The sequence below is a fragment of the Macaca nemestrina genome, chromosome 15 (genome assembly GCF_043159975.1).
Source record: "Macaca nemestrina isolate mMacNem1 chromosome 15, mMacNem.hap1, whole genome shotgun sequence".
Taxonomy (NCBI): Eukaryota; Metazoa; Chordata; class Mammalia; order Primates; family Cercopithecidae; genus Macaca; species Macaca nemestrina.
The window spans coordinates 98978080-99001036 of NC_092139.1; the positions used below are offsets into that span (position 1 = coordinate 98978080).

A 22957-nucleotide genomic window follows, 5' to 3' on the forward strand; every position below is an offset into this window, starting at 1 on the left:
CTAAAAATTTTTGTACTGTTTGTTCCCTTAGGTCTGTTTTTCTGTCCTTTACCATTGTTTTTCTTCTTGCTTGGAGGTTAAATGCTGTCTCTATCCTTTTAGGGGTTTTCCTCTTCCCTGAGATTTCTCAAGATGCCCAGGGTGCCTTAAGTCTGCCTGCCCCTCTTGTTCCTCATTCTTATTCCCATTAATTCTCCATTGTGCTTACTTCTTGCCTCCTGTTTGTTGTTTTTTCCCTCTTTTCTTCATACATTCACCATTAACGGTGCACCAACCTTTTACTTAACATCAGGTAGATAACATGGTGGGGAAGACAAGTTGCTGAGCTTCTTAGAGCCCCTTGGCCATGAGGAGTCCCTGCCACATCCCTCCTCAGGTGCTAGCTGGGTAGGCCATGTCAGATCCCCTCTGTAAGTCTTCCCTCCCAGAGCCCCAACCCCACTTCATACCTCCCTGGTCCACCCTACTCACCCTCCTGCTGTCACTGTCCCCTCACCTTGCCCAGTTTTTCTCCTGGTATTTCTCATTATCTGAACTCATATTTAAGTTGTCTGTCTCTCCCATTAAGCCTCACAGTGGTGTCTTGTTCACCACCATACCCCAAGAGCATGAAACCAGGCCTGGCACACAAGTAGTAAAGACAAGCAATGGATATTTGTTGAACAAATGAGTGAATTCTGGCATTCTAAGTCTTCAGTGGGACCATCCACCTGTCAATCCCAGTGGAACTGGTACAATTAAGTAGAAAAGGGGTCTCCTGGGATCCCACTCCCACCCCAGGTGCTGCCCACCTCTGGGTCCCAAAGACCCCCACAGCTGAAAAACTGGACTCAAGGGAGCAGATAGAGTAATGTACTAACATTTTTAATACAGTCTGATCAGATCAATTCACATCACAAGGTCAACCTGGGCTTGCTCACATGTGACACAACTGAGGTACACAATGTCCCTACCTGCTGGCTGTCCCACCTTCCTGGCTCCCAACTGCATTGAAACCCCCTACTTCCCTGACCAGACTGGCATTTTTTAAAATTTTGCATAAAACTATTTCTTCCATAGACTTCAAACAATCAACTAGCCAAGTTAATTATGGTACATCTAAACAAAGTTTAATACTAACCCTAATGTGTGACTGCGGTTTACAAAGAGCTCTGTATCACCTGGGATAGCTTTCAGTAGCAATTCACTACAACTGGTCCTAAAAAATAATAACAATAATAATAATAATTAGAGAATTAAAAACCCAACAGCATGTTGAATGGTTAAAATCACATAAGAACTGAAATTTGGGGTGGGGGTGTCCTCAATAGCTGAGCTTGTCCTAGCAATGAAAATGCTCGCCTCCAAGCAGGGCTCAGGAGTCTGGAGCCCTCCAGACAGAGGGCGGAGCTCAGGGGGGCTCTTAGAGGACACTCACCCCATGGTCCATGGGATGCTTCTGGCTTCCTGAAAAACAGTTGGGCATCCGCATTGTATAAGTGGGTGGAGACCCTAGTGTGGTTCTTTTGAAGGATATGGGAAGGGAGGATGAGGAACTACAGAAGTGGGAGGGGACCAAAATCACTGAGGTCCCAGAATACCATAGATTTGGGTATAGGATTGGGGTCACTAAGAATTGAGCACCAGGAATTCCAGCTTCTTCCCATTAGAGAAACTGGGACTGGTTTTGCCTTGGAGGCCTATGTAGTGTTTTCTGCCCCTGTCCCATACCAAGTCTCATTGATATTTCTGTAGAGTATCAGATGAAAATCTATTTCTAAAGACCATTGGGAGAATGGGTGGTAGAGAAGGAGTTGGGTGGGGTTGGGGGGCAGTTAAAAATGAATAAAAATCTCTCAGCTACAGAACCCAAACATCACTTCCCTCCGCATTCACAGCATTTCCCAGCAGTCCCCAAATGGCTGTTGCCGTGGGGACAGAGCAGCTGCCTCATTTCCCTTCAGGCCCCATGGGCTGCTGGTCAACCTCAGGATCTACTAAAGATGACGCAAATGCCGACTGAACAATCTGAAACCCAAAGGACTCGAGGAGAGACATGTTCTGCTGAGGAGAGAAAGGTGAGCCAAGGGCAGGGCCCAGGTCCCCCAGGGGGCCCCCAAGAGCCCGGACATGCACCTTCTGGATGTGTTTGTTCAAGTAGGACTTAGAGCGGAAGAAGCTCCCACATTCGGGGCATGGGTACTTCTTCTCCCCATCAGACTCCATTTTGTTTTTGGGAACTGCCATGTCGCAGGAGAAAGAGCCATTGGCACTCTGCTTCTCCGGCGTCTTCAGGTCGCTGGCATCTGAGAGGTCACCATAGGAGTCAGAGCTCTCAATCGGATCCTGATGTGAGCATTTCTGGCCTTCTACAAAAAAACAAAATACAGGAGAGAGATGAGGCCAGGCTCTGGAGATGCCCCCTCCTGGAGGGGTCATGAGGGGCCAGCTCACAGACCTGTGGAGGGCAGCTGTTGGCCAGCCACTGTCCTGGCAGAACCCACGAAGGGTCAGCTGGTCAGTCTGGGAGACTGGAGTGCCTACAGGGGTGAAATGGCAGGGCCCTAGGGCTGCCAGCCTCCCTTGCTGTGGACTCTTCATGCAGCTGCACGTGTACTGCTCACCGTCATCTCAGCCTGCTTCAAGGAAGGGATACAGAGAGGGCAACTCTGCTACTGCTGCCCAGAACAACTCAAAGACCCCCAACTCCTAGGCACTCTTTTGGGTGCCTCTAGGGGTAAAATTGGTATTCTGATGATGCCGAGCCAGTGTGACAGTGGCTTCGCCTCCTGCACCAGACTAGCTGCACTGTAGCAAGCCAGGCAGAACCAGAGCCATCAGGTCCTTAACCTGGGTAGACCCCATCAATGGCTCAGACAGAAGCCAATCCTTTTCCTAATGCTGCAAACATGAGCCCTGTTCTTACCGCCTTCCTTCTGCCAAAACCCTTCCAGGGCCAAGCAGCCAAAGGACAGAGATTGAAAGCAACTCTGTACTTCTCAGTCGGCTGGGTGTCCCCACCCTAGGCCCCAGACAAGCTGGGCCAAGAGACAACCCTGGCTGCTCTGCCTTGCCGGGCCCACACTGAGTCCTCCACCAATCAGCAGCTTCCTGCCTGGGTCCAGAGCGACGTGCCGGGAAGGGAGGTCTGTGATGGGAGCATGGAGCATGCCATCTCTGCTATTTCTACCATCTGCCAAGCCCCTGGCCTCATCCTCAAGGCAACAACAACGTGACATACAACAAAACAACCTGAATCAACAAGTGAAGGTGGGCCTGGGGAGCTCTCTGCAAACCAACTCCCAAGTCAGAGGAGTCAGATAGCTCATTATTGCCATGCATCTCACAACCATAGCCAGAGGCTCTCCAGAAAGGGCCACTCACAGTAATCAACCACCCCTATTGTGAGACAAGCCAGACATTGGCTCCCATCGGCCCACTGGGTCAAAAGAGGAGAAAGCATTCAGCCGCAGCTCCACACCATCCTAAAGGGCAGCAGGCAGTGACAGGCCCATAGTGGCTCATCATGCGGGGCTCTTCTTCTGCCCAGGGCCCGGGGCATCCCTGCAGGGCTCCAGACAGTGGGGGCTGGCCAGGAGGAAGGGAGAAGGGCTGGGGAAGAGGAGGCGGAGGCTGGATCTCGGCAGTGCCCTAAAGCCTCACTCACTGCCCTGGAGTGAGATACCCACTGTGACTTTTGTCCTGGAGGCCACTGCCACTCAGATCTCTGAGTCTCCTCAAGGCAGCCAGAAAGTCGGCAGCCTTCCCGCCTCCCCACGCCCAGCCCAGCGCCCCCACAACACAGTCTGCGCAGAGAAGCAAAGTGCAGAGCAAGGGGTCGCTTGCCTTTGTTGCCATAGGTCCTGGCGCAGTGGAACGCTGCTCCCCCATTCAGGATGGGCTCCTGGTGCCTGGAGACCTGGGGAAGGGGAACACCGTGGTGGGTTTTAACATGGACCTTTAAGTAGGAGGCAGAGGAGAAACCTAAACAAGACAAAAGGAGATGAGATCCCACGGCCAGCAAGAGATACCTCTCTCCTTCCCCCACTCCTCTCCTCTGGCCGCTCTGGCTAGCATTCCCAGGTCAGCTGCACCTAGAAGGGGCCCCCTCCTTGGCTCAAAAATGGCTGCAACCATATGAGCCACATGGCTCAGGATGGAGGGTGGCACTGTCCACAAATCGGCTTCTCTGCAGAGCCCACTCTGCAAGGCTGCGGTGAGGGGCCGAGGCTGGCCGCCTGGTGGGATGGCCTGAGATCTTGCTCCTGCTAGGGCCAGAGGCCAACTGCCTCTAGGGTTGCTTGGTGCCTCAGTAACAGGTGGTTTGAGTGGATGTCTCCTGCAGGAACCATGACTAGAAATGTGGTTAGACAAGAATTTGGGGCTCCAGGGAAGTCACAGGATTCTAGCCAGCAGGATGCCTGCTTAATCCTTATAAAAGGAAACTGGACAACAAACGAGATGGAGGTAAAATGAAATCCCAAAGGAATGCCTCCAAGGATCCCGTCTTCTACCTGTCAGGAGATGTTCTATTTTTCTAACTTCCCCACCTTCAGCATAACAGGATTTAGTAACTGTTTAGATCTTTTGAAGAACAAAGACAAAAATAGGAAGTTGTGTCAGAGGAGTGCAGTCATCTCTTATTCATGGTAGTGTTTTGGTTCGATTCTGGAGCATCCACCAGGTTCACATACAGGAGAAGAAACAGGGATGATCTCTGTCTTTATTTTGGGGGAGGACAATCCAGCCATCTTGGAACTGTTCCTGCCCACCTTCCAGATGCTTCGGTCAGTCTGAGCCACAAGATATCTCAGGCTGGGAAGAGTAGATCTTGGGCCAACTTCCACAGCAGCCATGTGTGCAAGGATACAGAATGAGGCAGGCCGATAAAAGGATTTTGACTTGAGTTTCACAGGAAGGAGGTATGCCATCGAACCCCACTGTAGTCAAGGATCAGAAGGTGCTTTTAGCAGGAACTGAAGCTTTTTAGTATAAGGCCCACTTAGGGTGCCAGCACCCTGACAGTGTCGCTTTAATCCACTTCAGATCTGGTTGACTCATTATTTTTCGATTCACTTTCAAAATTACACAGTCACAGGATAACAGTGAGATCCACTGCTAAAGGGTCAGAGGCTGAAGAGTACTGTGTAATGTCTGCACGAGATTTGTTTTAAAAAAAAAGTCTGAATTGGCATGGCATTTTGAATGCTGCTGGAACTGTAATAAAGATTCACCTTTAGTAAGTGCTGATGGCACACCAGGGCCCAGCACACCATATGCACTATTCTATAGAATTTGCCCAACACCTTTTGTGCTACAGATTACTATTATACCCATTTTACAGATAAAGAAATTAAGAGGCTTCGTGAGGTTAGGGAGGCCGAGGCGGGCGGATCACGAGGTCAGGAGATCAGGACCATCCTGGCTAACACGGTGAAACCCCGTCTCTACTAAAAATATAAAAAATTAGCTGGTGTGGTGGCGGGCGCCTGTAGTCCCAGCTACTTGGGAGGCTGAGGCAGGAGAATGGCGTGAACCCAGAAGGCAGATGAGATCATGCTACTGTACTCCAGCCTGGGCAATAGAGCGAGACTCCATCTCAAAAAAAAAAAAAAAAAAAAATCGCCAGGTGCGGTGGTTCACACCTGTAATCTCAGCACTTTGGGAGGCCAAGGCGGGTGGATCACCAGGTCAGGAGATTGAGACCATCCTGGCTAACACGGTGAAACCCCATCTCTACTAAAAATACAAAAAATTAGCCGGGCGTGGTGGTGGGCGAGACTCTGTCTCAAAAAAAAAAAAAAAAAAAAAAAAAGAGGCTTGGTGAGGTTAAGTAACCTGGTCACACATACAGCTACTAAGTGGCAGAGCCTGGACTCCAACCCCAGGATCATGTGCCACCAGAACTTGGCCCTTAGCTACTGGGCAGATGCTTTAACCCACTTATGCCTCATGTTCCATTATTGGAACGCTAACCCAGGAGTTATTTATATCCTACTGCTCAAGATCATCACTAAAGTCTGATTTTTCACAAAAAAGTTTGTAACCTCTAGCATAAATGGGTTAATTGGTTCCTCTGTCTTAGCCCTGAGCCCTAGAAATATCCAGTGGACTTTTACAATAGGTTTCATTATCACCATTTATACTCAGGTATTTTTCTGCCATAATGGTATGTTAGAATGGAAGCTGCTGGAAAAACTGGGCTGGCCTGTGGAAACTTCATGTAACAAGTTTTTCTCTGACAGCAGCAGTTAGTGGTTCTGAAACGTGGGATTGGGCCAATTTTCCTTCCTTTCCCAATACAGCTACTTCAAAGATCTGTCTAGACCAGATGCTGGTGTCCTGCCCTGCCTGGTAGAGCAAGTTGTCCTGTGCTGTGACCGAAGTGTCTGCCTGAGGCTGATCATGCGTATAGACTGGTGTAAAAGGGTCCCATGTAGACATCCCTAAGAGGGAGGCTGTAGTCAGGTGTGAGGAGACAAGGCGAATGGGAAAGAGGCTGTTAGCCCTGCCCCTGGGGATGGTACTGTAGAGTCCCCCAAAACAAAGCAGAACCAGGAGATATTGGCTCCCACCAATCAGTACAAGATATCAGAACTTTCTGATAACTTTAGAAGGTAATTTTTTCCTTTGGTTTTTAATCCCTTGTGGGGTCTTTAAAATAGCATGAAGCTCTCTCCCCGTGATGAACCAGAGCAGGTCTGCTGCAATCAAAAGGGGACAGAAAGGAGCAGGAGAGCACCAGGAATTACGTTTACTCCTTACTGGGAGAACTATACCAAGAGAACACAGCAGATGCTCAATCAAATCTTGCTGAGTTTGGCTGGGCGCAGTGGCTCATGCCTGTAATCCCAGCACTTTGGGAGGCCAAAGCGAGCAGATCACCTGAGGTCGGGAGTTCCAGACCAGCCTGACCAACATAGAGACAAACCCCGTCTCTACTAAAATACAAAATTAGCCGGACGTGGTGGTACATGTCTGTCATCAAAGCTACTAGGGAGGCTGAGGAAGGAGAACTGCTTGAACCCGGGAGGCAGAGGTTGTGGTGAGCCAAGATCGCGCCATTGCACTCCAGTCTGGGCAACAAGAGTGAAACTCTGTCTTGCTGAGTTTTCCTGAAAAACAGTCTGAGAAACACATGGCTGAGTCCTCTTGACTTTACCCCAGCTGCAGACTGTACTATCTATAGCAAAACCACATGGCGAGGTGGTAGGAGTGGATCCACAGCTGCCACTTAAAGCCTAGAATTTAAACACAGAGCAACTCAGCAGCCAAGTGTTAGGATGAAACAGAAGCTAAGCTTCTGAGCAGAATACGTCTTTGAAACCAGACATATTTAGCTGGAATTCTAAACTTACCCACCCATTCACCACTGATTAACCAAGAGCCAAAGAGGCAGCTTGATCCAGCCATCCACGCAATGGAGATGCTGAGCACACATGTGACTGTCACTATAACCAGCAAGCCACTGGCCCTTTTACTCCAGAGATGATGGTCTTACTAGCAAAAGGCCACTGCTCCTCAGTTGCGTTTTCTTGCCTGGTGTGCCTGCACTTGGCACTCCAGAAGCAAATGATCCTTTGGCAGTTTCCACATCCATGCAGGGGTTGGGGACTGCTTTCTCCTTGTCCAAACCCTGAAGGGGCCATTCCCAACTGCATTGTGTTGGAGTGGGCCCACGTAGCTTGATGTGAGTCCAGGGGAACGGCAGGTTCTCTGCATCCATCCACTTGTGTGCTTACCTCTGACTGGGGAGAAGGCTTCCTCTACGTTTCAAGCAATGATGTTTGCATTCAAATGTCTCTGTCAAAGGCAGATTCCTGATAATCTATTCCTCTTCCCCATACCAGCACATAGGCATATATACAAAGATCCTGCTACAGAAACTTTAAAGGAAGAAAATCACGGTCATCAGCCAGGGCCTTCTCCCTTTTCCACTGTTCAACTCAACTGATTTCCTCAACTCAAAAATGTGGGAACAAGCTTTTCTAGCCATAATACTCCCTCCACTGCAAATGATCTTCCTCTACAAATAGTATCATACACATCCTGATATGTCTCTATGACAAAGCCAGAGTCATCTGTCTCATCAACTTCCATCTGACTCACGTGTGAGGCTGCAAGAGTCAGGCTGCCTTTCCTCTTTGCCATTCTTCACAGCCAGGAGTCGTTTTTGTGGCAAAAACTAAAAAAGACAGATCTATAGGTAGATACTTAAGTCAACTGTTTAAGAAGTGTTGGGACTGAAGGATCTGAGGGCACCTGGAAGTTCACCTGATTCAATCTTAACTGTTCTGACATTCAGCCTTTGTTTGAACGCATGCAGAGATAAGAACATTCATTTATTTGTGCAACCTCCCTGTAGGTATAGGCTTGGTGGCAGGAGGGCAAAGGAGGACACAGAGCTCTCTACATTTTGATTCCAATGTCTCAATGTTTTTGGTGCTCAGAAACAACTTTATCCTCTTCCTTTTTTTTTTTTTTTTTTTTTTTTTGGTCTTTTCCTATTTCTGCCAAGGAATGAGTCCAGGAGTAGAATCCTGCTCCTTCTCTTCTGATAAACACTGCAATTGTTTTCTCTTCCTTCTGAGTACCCAGCATGGGTTGGACCAGCACCTTCTTTAGTCTTGTTGCAGGAAACGGACTTCCCACTCTGGCTCTGGGATCCAGACCCAGTCTTGGCTTTTCTGAGAAAAAGTAGACTCTGGCTTACTCTTCTGGATTCTCCATTCCAGTCATGTAGCTTATGGCGGTTGCCCAAGTTCTCTTTACCAGCCCTTGGAAAAGAAATCCTGATGTACAATAGTTGTTGGCTTTGCCACATCAGCTGCCTCCTAACTAGGCCAACTTTCCCACTGTCCCTGTTGCTCTCAGTTTTTCTTTCCTCCTGAGCTGGGCTCCCAAGGGCTGTGGCCCTGGGTCTCCTGTCCAGTTCCTGCCCTACTCCACCATCTGGTCTGGGCTTTCTGAGTTTTATCATGAGCACCCTTCTCCACTCAGCAGTTTTCAGCCTCTGGCCTCTGACCCCAGTTCTTGCACTGGGAACTTCCACATTGAAAACCTGACAAAATGCCTGCCTATAGCATGTTATAGCAGGTTTTGAGTTATCTGGGGGAGCTGTCAAGAAGCCAGGTTAGGATGAAGCAAGACAAGAAACAATATTATTTCTGGGGCTGGGGCAGCCCCAGTCAAGACGGTCAGCCACAGCCCGATAATTCTCCCTGCAACCTAGAGGAAGGTTAAGCCCAACACTTGCAACCTGGAGGAAGCTCCTGTCAGAAATGGGCTCTACTGACATGTCAGAAAACAGAACAGACAGCTTAAGAGATCTTCACTACTACTTCCCTGCTTTCACAGCAGGTGTCCTGGTAGTACAAACCCCAGGTGTGAAGCTGCAAGGAGGGATCCAGTTCCAGGACACCAAGAACACCCAGCTACTCAGCAATCTCCTTCCACTGTGAACCTCAGGGCACGTGAACACAGCACAGGCACCCAACAATTCCGCCAAGGCCTGCAGGAGTGTTGTGCCTGGTCCAACCCAGAGTGTCAACAAGCATGTCTTTCCCAACATTGTTACAAAGTGCAAGGACAGAGTCTCCCAAGTGTGCAGCTCCTTTCACCTACCTTGTCTCTTGGGATCCTCATGATAACCCTGAGAGGTGGGAAAGGGGGCTATTCTTAACCCCATTTGAGAGATGAAGAAACTCAAGCTTAGAGAGGGAATGGGAGAACTTGAGGCCACCTAGTGAGAGGCTGGGACTAAACCCTGGGTCTCTTGACTCCTGGTTCAGTGCTCAACCCACTAAGCAGCCTTTCAGAAGCATTGGGACAAGTAAGAATGCCCCAGGAGATAAGGACATCCCAGTGCTCCCCACTGGCCAAAGCAAAGCACACCATGCAGAAGCATCCTCACGTTCACAGATAGCTGCTCCGACCTCCTTTAGCACAGACACAGCGCAAGCCTCCACTGATGCTGTGCTTGCAAAACACAAATATCTAGCACTTCCAACAGCCAACTAGACCCGGCAGAACCTTGGAGACAGGCTTGACTTCACCCAACACAACACCACTGCCACAGAGTTAGACACTACCTAGGCCCACCTTGTCCTCAAGCATGCTACCCTGCTCAGAGCACCTTCCACTTTCCTCTCTCATCAAGACCACAAACCTGAATTTGGCCTCTCTTCTGACCACTTGTGCTACAAAGTGTCTGCTCCTTGTTTATCTCCAGACTCAACCTCTTCCCTAGCTGCTGAATTTCATATGCCAGTGAATCAATCAGCAAAAGCTCTCAAGCCGGACCAACCTCTTTTTCTCCCACTTTGGGACCTACTAACTCCCCCACCAACCTCAGTGGTTCAGTGGTGTCTGCAAAATGCATCCATCCTGCCACCTGAGTAGCAGGTGAGAGTTATGGGCCCAAGCTTGGGAAGAACCTCTCTCCTTCTGTTCTGACCTGCTGGTCTCCTGGAACTTCCCATTCTAAGCACCACAAGCTTCTTGGGAAGGAAGGGGTAGCAAATAGCTAGCTGGGTGATGAAGGTGTTTATCATTCAGTGGGAAGTGGGGGGGCAGGCTGTGCAAAGAGTGGAGTGTGAGGCAGGGTGATTGAGACACCCCTAGGCCTCCCATACACGCGCAGACCCATCCTCTGGAAGTGAGGAAACAGTGGGCACATTACCTCGGTTACAGATACTGCAGAAGTTGCTGGGCCCCTCGCTGTGCTTCTTCAGGTGGTCTGCCATGTATGCTGCCCGCAAGTACTTCCCACACACCTGGCAGGGCACCTTGTCTTCATGACAGGCCAGGTGGGAGCGCAGACGGTCTCGGGTGGCAAAAGAAGCATTGCAGGTCTGAAGGCAGAAAAGAAAATGGGATGAGGTGAAACCCAGCACGCCAGACCTGACTCCCCACCAAGTGCACCATGAAGCAAAGGCAATTTCTGGCCATCACGTGACCTCCCTTTATAAAGAGAGCTTTAGAGTTTGGCTCAGGCTCTCTACCCAGAATGCCAAGAGGCTGTTCTTATTTCCCATAGTGCCTCCTTACGAGACAGTTGAGTGGGAATCACTGGTACTAACTAAATGACTACTGGAAATGTGCCCAGGACATGGCAAGCTAAGCTCTATACCCCTCTACACAATGAAGAGTTACACATTTTGCTCCTTAGACATTAAGAACTGACTTTAGGTGCATTAGCTATAATGCACAGAATTACATTTACATGAATTTACAGATGAGTTATTGGCATATAAACCAGCCTTACTGTTCTCTATCCCTGGGTTTCCCCTAGTTGTTTTATACAAAGAATTCTATTTATTCATTTTATTCAAAAGTGACATTAGTCTTGGCCAGGGAAATGGAAAGGAAAGGCAGGACAAAGCGCACAGATAAATCTTCGTAAATTTTCATGAGTTTGAATTGAAAAAGCAGCCCAGGCCGGGCGCGGTGGCTCAAGCCTGTAATCCCAGCACTTTGGGAGGCTGAGGCGGGCGGGTCACGAGGTCAGAAGATCGAGACCATCCTGGCTAACACGGTGAAACCCCGTCTCTACTGAAAAATACAAAAAACTGGCCGGGCGCGGTGGCGGCGCCTGTAGTCCCAGCTACTCGGGAGGCTGAGGCAGGAGAATGGCGTGAACCCGGGAGGCGGAGCTTGCAGTGAGCTGAGATCCGGCCACTGCACTCCAGCCTGGGCGGCAGAGCCAGACTCCGTCTCAAAAAAAAAAAAAAAAAAAAAAAGGGCCGGGCGCGGTGGCTCAAGCCTGTAATCCCAGCACTTTGGGAGGCCGAGACGGGCGGATCACAAGGTCAGGAGATCGAGACCATCCTGGCTAACACGGTGAAACCCCGTCTCTACTAAAAAATACAAAAACCTAGCCGGGCGAGGTGGCGGGCGTCTGTAGTCCCAGCTACTCGGGAGGCTGAGGCAGGAGAATGGCGTGAACCCGGGAGGCGGAGCTTGCAGTGAGCTGAGATCCGGCCACTGCACTCCAGTCTGGGCGACAAAGCGAGACTCTGTCTCAACAAAAAAAAAAAAAAAAGAAAAAAGAAAAATACAAAAAACTAGCCGGGTGAGGTGACAGGTGCCTGTAGTCCCAGGTACTCGGGAGGCTGAGGCAGGAGAATGGCGTAAACCCAGGAGGCGGAGCTTGCAGTGAGCTGAGATCCGGCCACTGCACTCCAGCCTGGGCGACAGAGCGAGACTCCGCCTCAAAAAAAAAAAAAAAAGAAAAGAAAAGAAAAAGCAGCCCATAAAACGATAGTGGCAATTCTGACCACGTGAGAATTAGCAGACAGAACAAGGGCCGGAGTCTTCAAAAGTGTCTGTGGGCCAGGCGCAATGGCTCTTGCTTGTAATCCCAGCACTTTGAGAGGCCGAGGTGGGCGGATCACCTGAGGTCAGGACTTCAAGACCAGCCTGACCAACATGGTGAAACCCCATCTCTACTAAAAATACCACAAATTAGCCCAGCGTGGTGGCAGACTCCTGTAATCCCAGCTACTTGGGAGGCTGAGGCAGGAGAATCACTTGAACCTGGGAGGGGAGGTTGCAGTGAGCAGAGATCCTGCCACTGCACTCCAGCAGGGGGAACAAAGCAAGACTCCCTTTAAAAAAAAAAAAAAAAAAAAAAAAAAAAAAAAGGCCGGGCGCAGTAGCTCAAGCCTGTAATCCCGGCACTTTGGGAGGCCGAGACGGGCGGATCACGAGGTCAGGAGATCGATACCATGCTGGCTAACACGGTGAAACCCCGTCTCTACTAAAAAATACGAAAAACTAACCGGGCGAGGTGGCGGGCGCCTGTAGTCTCAGCTACTCAGGAGGCTGAGGCAGGAGAATTGCGTAAACCCAGGAGGCGGAGCTTGCAGTGAGCCGAGATCGCGCCACTGCACTCCAGCCTGGGCGACAGAGCAAGACTCCATCTCAAAAAAAAAAAAGCTGGGCACGGTGGCTCACACCTGTAATCCCAGCACTTTGGGAGGCTGAGGCAGACGGATCACGAAGTCAGGAGATCAAGATCATCCTGGCTAACACACTGAAACCCCATCTCTACTAAAAATACAAAAAAATTAGCCGGGCGAGGTGGTGGGTGCCTGTAGTCCCAGCTACTCGGGAGGCTGAGGCAGGAGAATGGCATAAACCCGGGAGGCAGAGCTTGCAGCGAGCTGAGATTGCACCACTGCACTCTACCCTGGGCGACAGAGCGAGACTCCGTCTAAAAAAAAAAAAAAAAAAAGCATTTGTGAAACGTTAGGCTGGGGAAGTGCTGCTGGTGATAGCAAGGATGATGATACTACCCTGTATTGATTGTGAGCCAGGCAGGCACGGTGCTCACCCTTTTAGAGGCACTTATCTCATGCAACCCATCCTGATAGCAGCCCTCTGAGGCAAGCTGTGTGATTACCCTCCAAGAGAGCATGGCTTTGGAAAGCTGTGGTGTGAGCTGAGCACCAACTCACAGCCAGGCCCCCGGGTCGGATGAGTCAGGAGCTGAAGGTCAGAACCAGTACCCTGGAAGGAGGACCAGGTTGGCAGGCATTTCTTGTAATTTCCTGTACCTGAGGACCTGACTGAGTACCAGTGATCAGTCTCCTCACAACATCCCTTCCTCAGCTGGAGCTTGCAAAGGCATTCCAGCTGTGGGGGTCACAGAATATTGGGAAAGCCCTGAGAAGAGCTGAATCCGTTGGCTTTCAAGGTATTTTGGTTCCAGGGAGGTGTTTAATGGGTTCTAGTCAATTTTGACTCATTTCTTTTTTCTGTATGTGTGTTTACTGTTTTAGAACTGTAAGAGAAAGCAACATTCACCTTTAAATGTGTTACGGATCAAATGGTAACTCACTGAAGACCACCCCATTACCTTGTGCTAGAACGGAACTGCCTCTACCATCTCTCTTTAACAGAAGCACATCCTGAGAACCTGAGAGCTCAAGGTAAGTGAACACTGTCACCACATACAGACATCTAACTATCTCTTTACTGTACAACCATAGCAAGAAACAAACGCATGCAATGCCGTCAAGGTAGAAGACACCACTGTTTACTATCCCAGTTCCAAATATCTGTGTATGTTAGCACAGCCTACCTAGCTCTTATGTCATTATCTTTTTAAGTAAATATTATACATTTGAACTGAATTTGTAGCAATGAAATACTGCTTTTATCTGTTTTATATATTCAGTGTATTCATATCATAAATGAGGAAACTAACTTTAGAAGATGAACTTGCTTAAAACACTAGACTCGGCCGGGCGCGGTGGCTCAAGCCTGTAATCCTAGCACTTTGGGAGGCCGAGACGGGCGGATCACAAGGTCAGGAGATCGAGACCATCCTGGCTAACACGGTGAAACCCCGTCTCTACTAAAAAAATACAAAAACCTAGCCGGGCGAGGTGGCGGGCGCCTGTAGTCCCAGCTACTCAGGAGGCTGAGGCAGGAGAATGGCGTGAACCCGGGAGGCGGAGCTTGCAGTGAGCTGAGATCCGGCCACTGCACTCCAGGCTGGGCGACAAAGCAAGACTCTGTCTCAACAAAAAAAAAAAAAAAAAAAAAAACACTAGACTCAGCTATTAAAGTCTAGCACACCCACCCCCACCACACCCAGGCCAGTACTTTACCAATCCTCCTGGCCACCCCAGGGGATTCTGATCTCTCCCAGTTTACAGCTGGGCCAGTGGAGGCCCTGAGAGGATGAGACAGCTGGACTAAGAACCAGTCCCACAGCCTGTGCTCTTATCATCTCCAGATTCAGGAGAGGGAGCTTCTGCTGAGTGAAAGGTGCTCATACTTTATAACACAGTGTACAGTACTTGGCAGCCAGGACCCCCAAAAGGGAAAGGTGAAGAGATTTGTGCAAGGAAATTCCAGCATGTAGGTAAGTCAGAAAGCACCATGGATGCTTGCTCTCATGGCTACAGGTGGGCCCCACCTCAGCCACGGACCTCATGACCCAGTGACAGGCCACAGTAGGAGAAAAAAAACTCCAAACCTCTACACAGCCCAGCAGTCTCTAAACTGGGGCAGGGGCTGCATAAACACCCCCAGAAAAGAGAGGTGCACCTGTTGGTTTATTTGGGGACAAGACCCAGCTTTGCCAGGCAGCGACCCAAAGACCACCCCCTCCAACAGTGAGAGAGGGTGTGTTCTAAGCCTCAGAGCTCAAAGGAACCAACATGGATCAGGTATAAGAAAACAGGGCTGAGGCCGTGCGCAGTGGCTCACGCCTGTAATCCTAACACTTTGGGAGGCTGAGGCGGGTGGATCACAAGGTCAGAAGGTTGAGACCAGCCTGGCCAATATGGTGAAACCCTATCTCTACTAAAAATACAAAAAAATTAGCCGGGCGTGGTGGTGGGTGCCTGTAGTCCCAGCTACTCGAAAGCACATTCAGGATTTTGTCTTCCACAGTCCCTAGGAGAGGGAGCCACAACATGGATAGGCAAGAGATGCCTTGTTTCTCTTACCAACCTTTTTTTAAGATCTGTCCTCTAAAGGCTTTGCCTGTCATGCTTTGCTACCTAAAGATGATGGACAGCCAAACTTCAATTATCCACAAGTCGCTTATCCATTTGGGGATTAGCTAAGCAAAATTAAAATCGCAGACTGGGCTGGCTTCCCCCACCCTGTCCTCCATTGATTATCTCTCAAGGAATGAAAGCTAACTTTCGCCTGAGCAAACAGAATTAGGAATGTAAATCTGCTGGGGGAAGAAACAAAAACATGACAAAAGCTTTCCCTGTGTTCAAAGCCAAGCTGAAGAGATTGTTGGCTTCTCTGTGCCAGGATTGACCCTCTGTGGCTGCAGTCCCCAGGTTTTCTGGGGAGCCTGTGAAACTCCAGAGTCTAGGCACAGCAGAAGTTCAGACAACACAGAACATGAAAGAGCCTGGTCACACAACCCAGGAGAGAAGGGGCGGAGGGAGACAGATCTCAAAGGGAACATCCAGAACTTCCATGCTGGGGTGTCAGGAGAAGAGCATTCTTTGTCCTAGAGACAGGGAGAAGACAGAGGGACGCTGATGGGAAGAGAGCGAGCCAGAGGCAGAATGCTGTGACTGCCTGTGGCACTCAGAAGAGCTGCCTGGCCCACAGCCCTGTGCTTAGACAGCCTGCTGTAGTTAAGGGCCATGCCTGCCAGGTGCTGGCCCAGGCACCCTGAGTGTTGGTCATCACCACTCAACGCTGAGCCCCAGTCCTGATCCCTTCCCAGACTTCCTGAAGCTTTTCCTCCTAAGGATTGAGCAGCTTGGGAATGGGTCCCAAATGGTACCAAGGGCACTAGTGCACACCCCTACCCTTGGTGGCCCTTGAACTCAGGCAGCCTCAGGGGTAGTCTCGAGCAGCCTTCTCCCACAGCACTGGAAAACCCTTAAGGGCAATGCGTGAAAGTTCAGCTCCCTGGGCTCTTTGGCCCCCTTCTTCTCAAGCATATGCCCATCTCAACGCATTCCTTCTCTAACCAGCCCCCAAGAAGTGGAGCCTGTGGAAGCTAGGGAGGTCTGAGCTGCTCCAGCCTCTCAGCTTCAGGTTGAACTCCACGTGGGGGAAATGTCCCAGCCCACTAAGCTCATAAATCCAGCAATACTTGGGGCATCTGGGCCAGTTAAGAACACTCAGGCCAAGCCCCAAGGAGACATGCCACTGTCAAGCCTGAGGCTTCCTGTCCCTACATTCAGATGGCCTTTCTACTTAAGCTATGGCACTAGTCTCTTGTAATTGGCCTCTTTCATTCTCTCTGGCATCAGGAGGGGATGAGCAATAGGGACTGTGCCTAGCCAGTGGGGGACCCAAGGAACGAACTCCCAGAGAGCTGTCTCTTCACCTCTGATGTTTTCAGCATCCCCACACCATGCCAACAGATGCCCCTGCTGTTTAACCAAGCCCAAGCACACCTCGCTGGCCAGCCCAGAGCACGAGAGCCAGCATGTCTTCACCTGCTGGGTCCCTGTTAGGGGAGTTGTGGCTATGGGGCTGGAGGAGGGGCCAGCAGGTCTGTGAGAGTGTATGTTGGAGGGGCAGGGCAGGAGCACATTTGTACACCAAGGGACAGTGATGTCAGTGTTATGACACAGACCAAGGACAAAACACACAAAGCCTCAAATGTTAGAATGAAAAATTTTATCATCACTCCTGTTCACCCCGCAGAGTCTGCGGGGTGCTAAAGGGCACACCAATGGGATCCAAGGGAGGGGGTCTACATCTGCTTTTTCAGCCCCCAAAGCCATATACTGGGATAGCCCAATAGAAAACTACTCATTGGTTTGGTTCCTGAGCAGACCTGCTAATAAACCTCAAAAACACAAAAGTCTACTTCACTAGCCAGAAATGAAAGCAGGATCTAGATCTGAGTGGGAAGGGCAGAAGGCAGCATGGGTTGACTCTAGTTGGAACTGTGCCAGTCTTCTCTGGAGGCCGACTCACTCCCGGATTGGGAAAAGGGGTGGCCGGACCCCAGTCTAGAAACCCCAGGCCTACGGGAAGTGATGCCAGGGGAGGGGAAGCAGATAAGCTGGTGGCTAGTTCCCAGGAAGGCACCAACCTCCAAAATCACCTAGGCAAGGACAGATGCCCAGGGGTGCCATCTGTGAAAGGGGGGAAAAGGCAAGAGAGCCCAGAAAGAAACTTGGATGCTATAGGGGGTTCCAGAAAGGTGCTCCTTACTACCCCCATTTAGGGGCTCTGAGATGGGACAAGTCACCCAGGGAGGAGCTGGGCATGGTGGGCAGGAACCACCCTGCTAGTCTCTCCCAAAAGCAGGGGTCTCAGGCCAACTGCCACTCCTGTTCCCCTCCACTGTCAACCCTCTCCAGGGAGGCCCAGGCTAGCCAACAGGCCACTGGGTAAAGGCCCTGCTGCCCTCTGGGGTGGTCCAGCCCTGCCTCAGATATCCCGGCGGGGCTGGGCAGAAGAGAGCGTTGCTGGAGTGTGCTGGGCCCAGGTTTTCAAGGGCTGGGAATGATTTTTTTAGAGAAAGGGAAAAGGCGGTGTCAGGAACCGAATGGGACGACCTCCACAAAGCAGGCTGGGCAAAGTCCCATGATGGCAGGTCGCTAGGAAGAGGTTCCAGGGGCGGCAGGCCGCTGCTGCTCCCAACCCACACCTGGAAAAAGGGCAGAGAGTGCAGGTTACCCCCCCAGGCCACCGGGCTTGCCCCCACTGCCCTCTGGGCTCCTCCTACTCTGCCCGGGCTACTCAGCACACTACCTGAGTCAGAATGTGCTCTGTGATGAGAGAAACAGAGAGAGAGAAGGCAGCAAGGCAAAGACAGATCCCCACAGGCCCGCCCTGGGCCATCCTCCAGGAAACTGCCTAGCCCAGCACCTGTGAACATCGTCCACGCCTGGCCCCCAGGGGCTCTGCCCTACTTACAGCATTCATCCCTCCCTGCTGGTCTCCCTGAACCCTCTCCCCTTGCCACCAACAGGATAAGGAGAAGCAGGTTATCCTATCAGAGGCTGCAATGCACACCCCACAATCATGGCTCACCCTCACTTGGTGGGAACTTGGCATGGGAGAGGGGAGATAACCAAGGAAAAGACAGAGATGTGTTCGCTATCCAGACAAGAATGCTCAGTGTCCAGGAGAGGAAACTCAATCTTCTGGGCACCAGCAGGGACCCCAGATATTGTTCAAGCAGGTAAACCAAGGGTGAGAATCTATCTGGTTTAGCTTTCCCTACTTGCTACTTTGCAAAGAGCTCAAAGAAGAGGAGCCCACTTTGCTCTCCAGTCCTCCAGAAACCCTGGCTCAGGGTGGGTTAAACAGGAGCCAGTGTGGGGGAGAGGACCACCCACTCCCTACCTCCTACCTCCCCCACTGCCTTGTGCCCTAAGCTGAGGGGACCCGGGAGGAGCTCTAACTGAGGTCAGAAAAGGGGAAGAGTGGTTGGCTGGACCACCAGGAGCCCTTTTTAAAAAACCTGCAGTCCCTACAAACTGCTGGAAACCAACAGTCAGGCCCAGCACAGGGCTGGGTCTCCCAACACAACATCTGTGCGATAGTTCCACTATCCAAGGAGCCGGCAAACACCAGGAGAGGAAAGCCAAGCAACAGAGTGAAGGCAAAGACGGGGTGGGAACCAGGACCAAGCAACCAGGAAGGAGGAACATCAGCTGTGGGGGAAGGGGGCCTGGGGGAAGAACAAAGGAGGAGAGCAGAGGGAGGGTGGAGGAACAGAGGGGAGGTGTGCAAAGCGGTGGGCAGTCAGCCGGGCCCCCGGCACACGCAGCAGCTGGTTCATGGCTGCGACCGTGAGAACAGCAACATCTCCTTCAGCCCATCTCTGCCCTGGCCCAGCCCCTACCTGACACTTGTGAGGCCGTTCAGAAGTGTGCACCTGCTTGATATGTCCATTCAAGTGATCAGGCCTGGAAAAGAGAGAACCAAGAGGGACTTTAGAAACTTGGCCAAACCCCACCACACAGGCACACATACATACGTGTGTACACACACACACACACACACACACACTGCTGGAGAGGACTCCCTCTCCTCCACCCCAGCATGACAAAGACAAAGTCACCACCCAGCTCTGGCTCCACAGGCCCAGGCCTCTCTGCCCTGGTTTTCTCTGGAGGGGGAAGGGAAGTGGGCATTTGTCTCTGATCTTCCCTCCCCACCCCCTCAATTCCCCCCCACCAGAAACTCAATGTTTTCTAGGACCAGAGGCGGTGGCAGTAGAATGAAACAGAGCTGCCTCACTGCAGCCTTTCCAGAGGAGGGGGTATGTGTGATTCATTGTCCAGACTAAAGCCCCTTAGAAACTCAGCAATCCCCCCTCCCCCAGCCTCTCCCGCCACGGGCAGCCAATGAATGCCACCCGGATGGAATTCAGTCCCCAGAGGCCAACAGTGGAGCCTTAAGTCCCCAGCTGGGCTGGTAAGCCAGATGCCCGCCTGAGCAGGTGGGCAGGGGCTGCCTGACCGGTAAGACTGGTTCCCGGTTGGGGCCCTCTGAGGGAGTTCTCCATCCCTGTGTTCACACACACAAGGTCCTCCAATCCAGGTTAAAACCAGCCTTTTAGGAGAAAAACAAAACCACCCTCTGCTCCCAGACAAGTCCTCAGTTCCCCAACAGGCTAACTAGAAAGTAAACCTACATAAAGATCCTGCCTCATTCCTTTCTGTCCTGAGAACATAAAGGGGCTCTGTGGGTTAGGCTCTAGAGCTACCAAGTCAGAGCAGATCAAAGCTTTTGGTGTTAAGCAGCAGCTCTGGGTGCCCAGCTCTGTGTCCCATGATCCCAGGGTGGTCTGAGAGGCATAGCTGGAGTCTACTGATCAGCAAGGCCAGTGTTCTGTGTTGGGGAATCTGGTGCCTCAGGAGTGTAGGGAGTCCCAGATGCACTTGTTCCAGTCCCTCCCTCGGCAGCCATTCAAGCGGGGAAGTCGCTGGAGGAGCCCAGTCTCCCGCCCCCAGAGGGGGCCCCACGCCTGGTGCCAGAAACACAAAGGGAGCCCAGGGAGAAGAATGGTGAGGTCCGGTGGCTCTGGCCTGAGGAATCCCGCCCCAAGAGGAGAGACAGTAGGGCACACTTAGCGTCAAAGAACTTCCCTGAGGGAACAGAAAGCAGGTCTCAGGCATACCATCTCAAAATAAGGGCCCTTAAAACACTCTCCCAAACCTGGCATGACTCTATAAGGTCAAGTGACCCCCACAAATGCCACCGCCCCGGATCTTGGCAGGGGCCTTTTCAGGACTAAGATACGTGTGGCAGCGGAGCAGGGGAGGAAGAGGGGGCCTTTCCTCACCTGGAGAAGCCTTTCCCACAGCTCTGGCAGATGTAAGGCTTGCCCACGGACCCATCATGGGACCGCACATGGTAGGACATGCGGTCTTTTCTCTTGAACCGCAGCCCACACACAGGGCAGGAATAGGGCTTCTCCCCAGAGTGGGACAGCTTGTGCCGGTTGAGATGATACACATCACGGAAGATCTTGCCGCAGATCTCACAAGCCACCTGCTTCCTGGTCCGGCTCCTCTTTCGGGGGCCGTCGGGGTCTTCAGAGATGGGTAGCCCATTCTCACCCAGCCTCGGAGGAGGAAGGTCGATGTAGCCCAGCTGGAGGCTGGTGACACCGTGCTGGGCCTCATGCTGCCGGAGCCGGTTGGCATCAGTGAACACCTTCCCACACAGACCGCATGGAAGGATGCCGGCCTCCCTCAGGCCCCCTGGGGACCCAAACATTGAGTCCAGCAGGTTGGCCTTCCTTGGGCGGCCCCGGCCTCGCTTGCCAGTCAGGGGAGGGGCACTGGATGCCACATTGGGGAATGGGGAAGTCAGCAGTTGTGGGGATAGGGGTCCAGCCACCATGGGCAAGCGGTCCACCCCAGGTAACACAGGCAAGGAGGCTTGGCCTGCAATGGCTGCACCAGCCGCCCGAGCTGCCTCCTCCTCTGGCTGCATGCTGCCCGCGATGCCATTGCTGTTGGCTGCCAAGGCTGCCCCGTTGGTCATGTCCAAAGGGAAGCCCAAGTCCGAGGTCCCAGGGGGGCGAAAGAGCATTATATCGGCGCGGGCAGGGGGTACCAGGATCTGTACGTTGGACTGTTTGATGACTTCCTGGCAGATCTCTATAACCGACCTCATCAGCAGGAACTTGGCGGCCGTCATGAGTTCGGGAAAGCTCTCCAGTCGCACCACGATGCGGGAAGTGTAGGCGAAGTCCAGAATGTCCCCAAATACCTTGGAGCTGATAGTGTGCATCTCCAGCTCCCGGCTGCCCCCGGCCCCGCCGCCTGGGGCTGCCGTCGCGCCCCCTACATCAGCCGGATCCCCGTCCGCAGCTCCGCTGTCGCCCAACTGGGCGCTGAACACCGATTCAAAGTACTCGCTGCAGGCGGCCAGCACGGCGCGGTGCGCTGGGAAGCTCTCGTCGCCTACCCGCAGCAGCACGTCGCAGAAGCGCCCGCCGTTCTTGCGCTGCTGGTTCAGGTTGTGCAGCATCTCCGTGCTGTGTCTGCTCACCTGGTACGTGTAGCAGCCAGACGGGCCGCAGGAAGCGTCGTTCACCCGCTCCATGGCCGCCGCCCCCTCCCACTAGCCCGGCCGCCGCACCTGCCCGCCCCCTCCCTTCCCCTAGGCAGCGAGAAGCGGGGCACAGCAGACGTGTCCACACTCCCCACACGTGCCGGCCCGGGGCTCTGTAGTCTCGCAGGTGCGCCAAGCGTACACGCCCCCAGCCCGGATCGGACTGTCTAGACTGCGGGGTGCACCACCATCCCCCACATAGCCAACCCCCGCCCTCGCTGGACTGCGCGCCGCTCTCTCCCCTCCGCCCGCCCGCCTCCCCTTCCCGGTCTACCTTCCGGGGGGGTGCGCGAGCGAAGAGGTGCGCCCCTCCTGCAAACGCGCCTGCCACCTCCCCTCCCGCCCGCCAGGCGGCGCCGGCGCGCAGTCAAGAAGGGCACGCGCACGCGGGGAGGAGAAGGAGGGGGTCCGCCGCGCAGGCGCGCGCGCGCGCCGCGGCTTTTCCCGGGCCCGCTGGGGGCGCGCGCTGCGTCCCCTGCAAAGCGCGAGCCGGGGCGGGGGCGCCGGAGCGGAGGAAACAAAAGGCGAAGGCGGCGGCGGCGGGGCGCGCACGGGGGCGGTGGCGCGGGCCGGGTCCCGGAGCCTGGAGGGCGGTGGCGGCGGCGGCGGCTGGAGCGGGCGGGCGGCGGCGGCGGCGGCAGAGTAGGCCCTTCCCCGGGCCGGGAGAAGGCGGCGGCGGAGCGGCGGCGTTGCGGCCCCGGGCTCCGTGTGTTCGGAGCGGAGGAAAGATGGCAGCGGCTGCACTTCCTCTTGCACTTTCACCCCTGGGGGGAGGAGAAGGAGGGGGCGATACCAACAACACCCCCCCCTCTCGCTTGCAGAAAAAAAAGAAACGGCGAGCTCAGAGTGGGGGGCCCCTGGCGCCCCCGGCCTTGCACGTGCGCGCCCGGATGCCTAGTCCGGGCCGCCTCGCGCTGCAAACTTTCCACTTTCTTTGTGCCGAGCGCCC

At 52.8% G+C, this 22957-nt stretch overlaps 1 protein-coding gene and 1 long non-coding RNA gene across 6 annotated transcripts; one reads left to right on the forward strand and one right to left on the reverse strand.

The window, feature by feature from the left end:
• Nucleotides 1–848: 848 nt before the first annotated feature.
• LOC105487206 (POZ/BTB and AT hook containing zinc finger 1) lies at nt 849–22786 on the reverse strand. Of its 4 annotated transcripts, none has more exons than XM_011750569.3 (5): nt 20729–22786; nt 19283–19346; nt 10661–10832; nt 3826–3898; nt 849–2348 (listed from the first exon to the last, which is right to left on the reverse strand). In XM_011750569.3, exons 1-5 carry the CDS (start codon nt 21997–21999, stop codon nt 2315–2317), a joined length of 1614 nt encoding a protein of 537 aa, XP_011748871.1. In that variant the 5' UTR covers nt 22000–22786; the 3' UTR covers nt 849–2314. The 4 variants fall into 4 exon arrangements, with proteins under 4 accessions (XP_011748871.1, XP_011748868.1, XP_011748870.1 ...); XM_011750566.3 differs by having other exon boundaries at nt 3826–3963; XM_011750568.3 differs by lacking the exon at nt 3826–3898.
• LOC105487205 (uncharacterized) lies at nt 1920–16945 on the forward strand. Of its 2 annotated transcripts, XR_011614069.1 has the most exons (4): nt 1920–2057; nt 2934–3249; nt 13764–13913; nt 14726–16945. It is a non-coding gene; the product is annotated as an uncharacterized lncRNA (long non-coding RNA). The 2 variants fall into 2 exon arrangements; XR_011614068.1 differs by lacking the exon at nt 14726–16945 and having other exon boundaries at nt 13764–14117.
• Nucleotides 22787–22957: the final 171 nt, after the last annotated feature.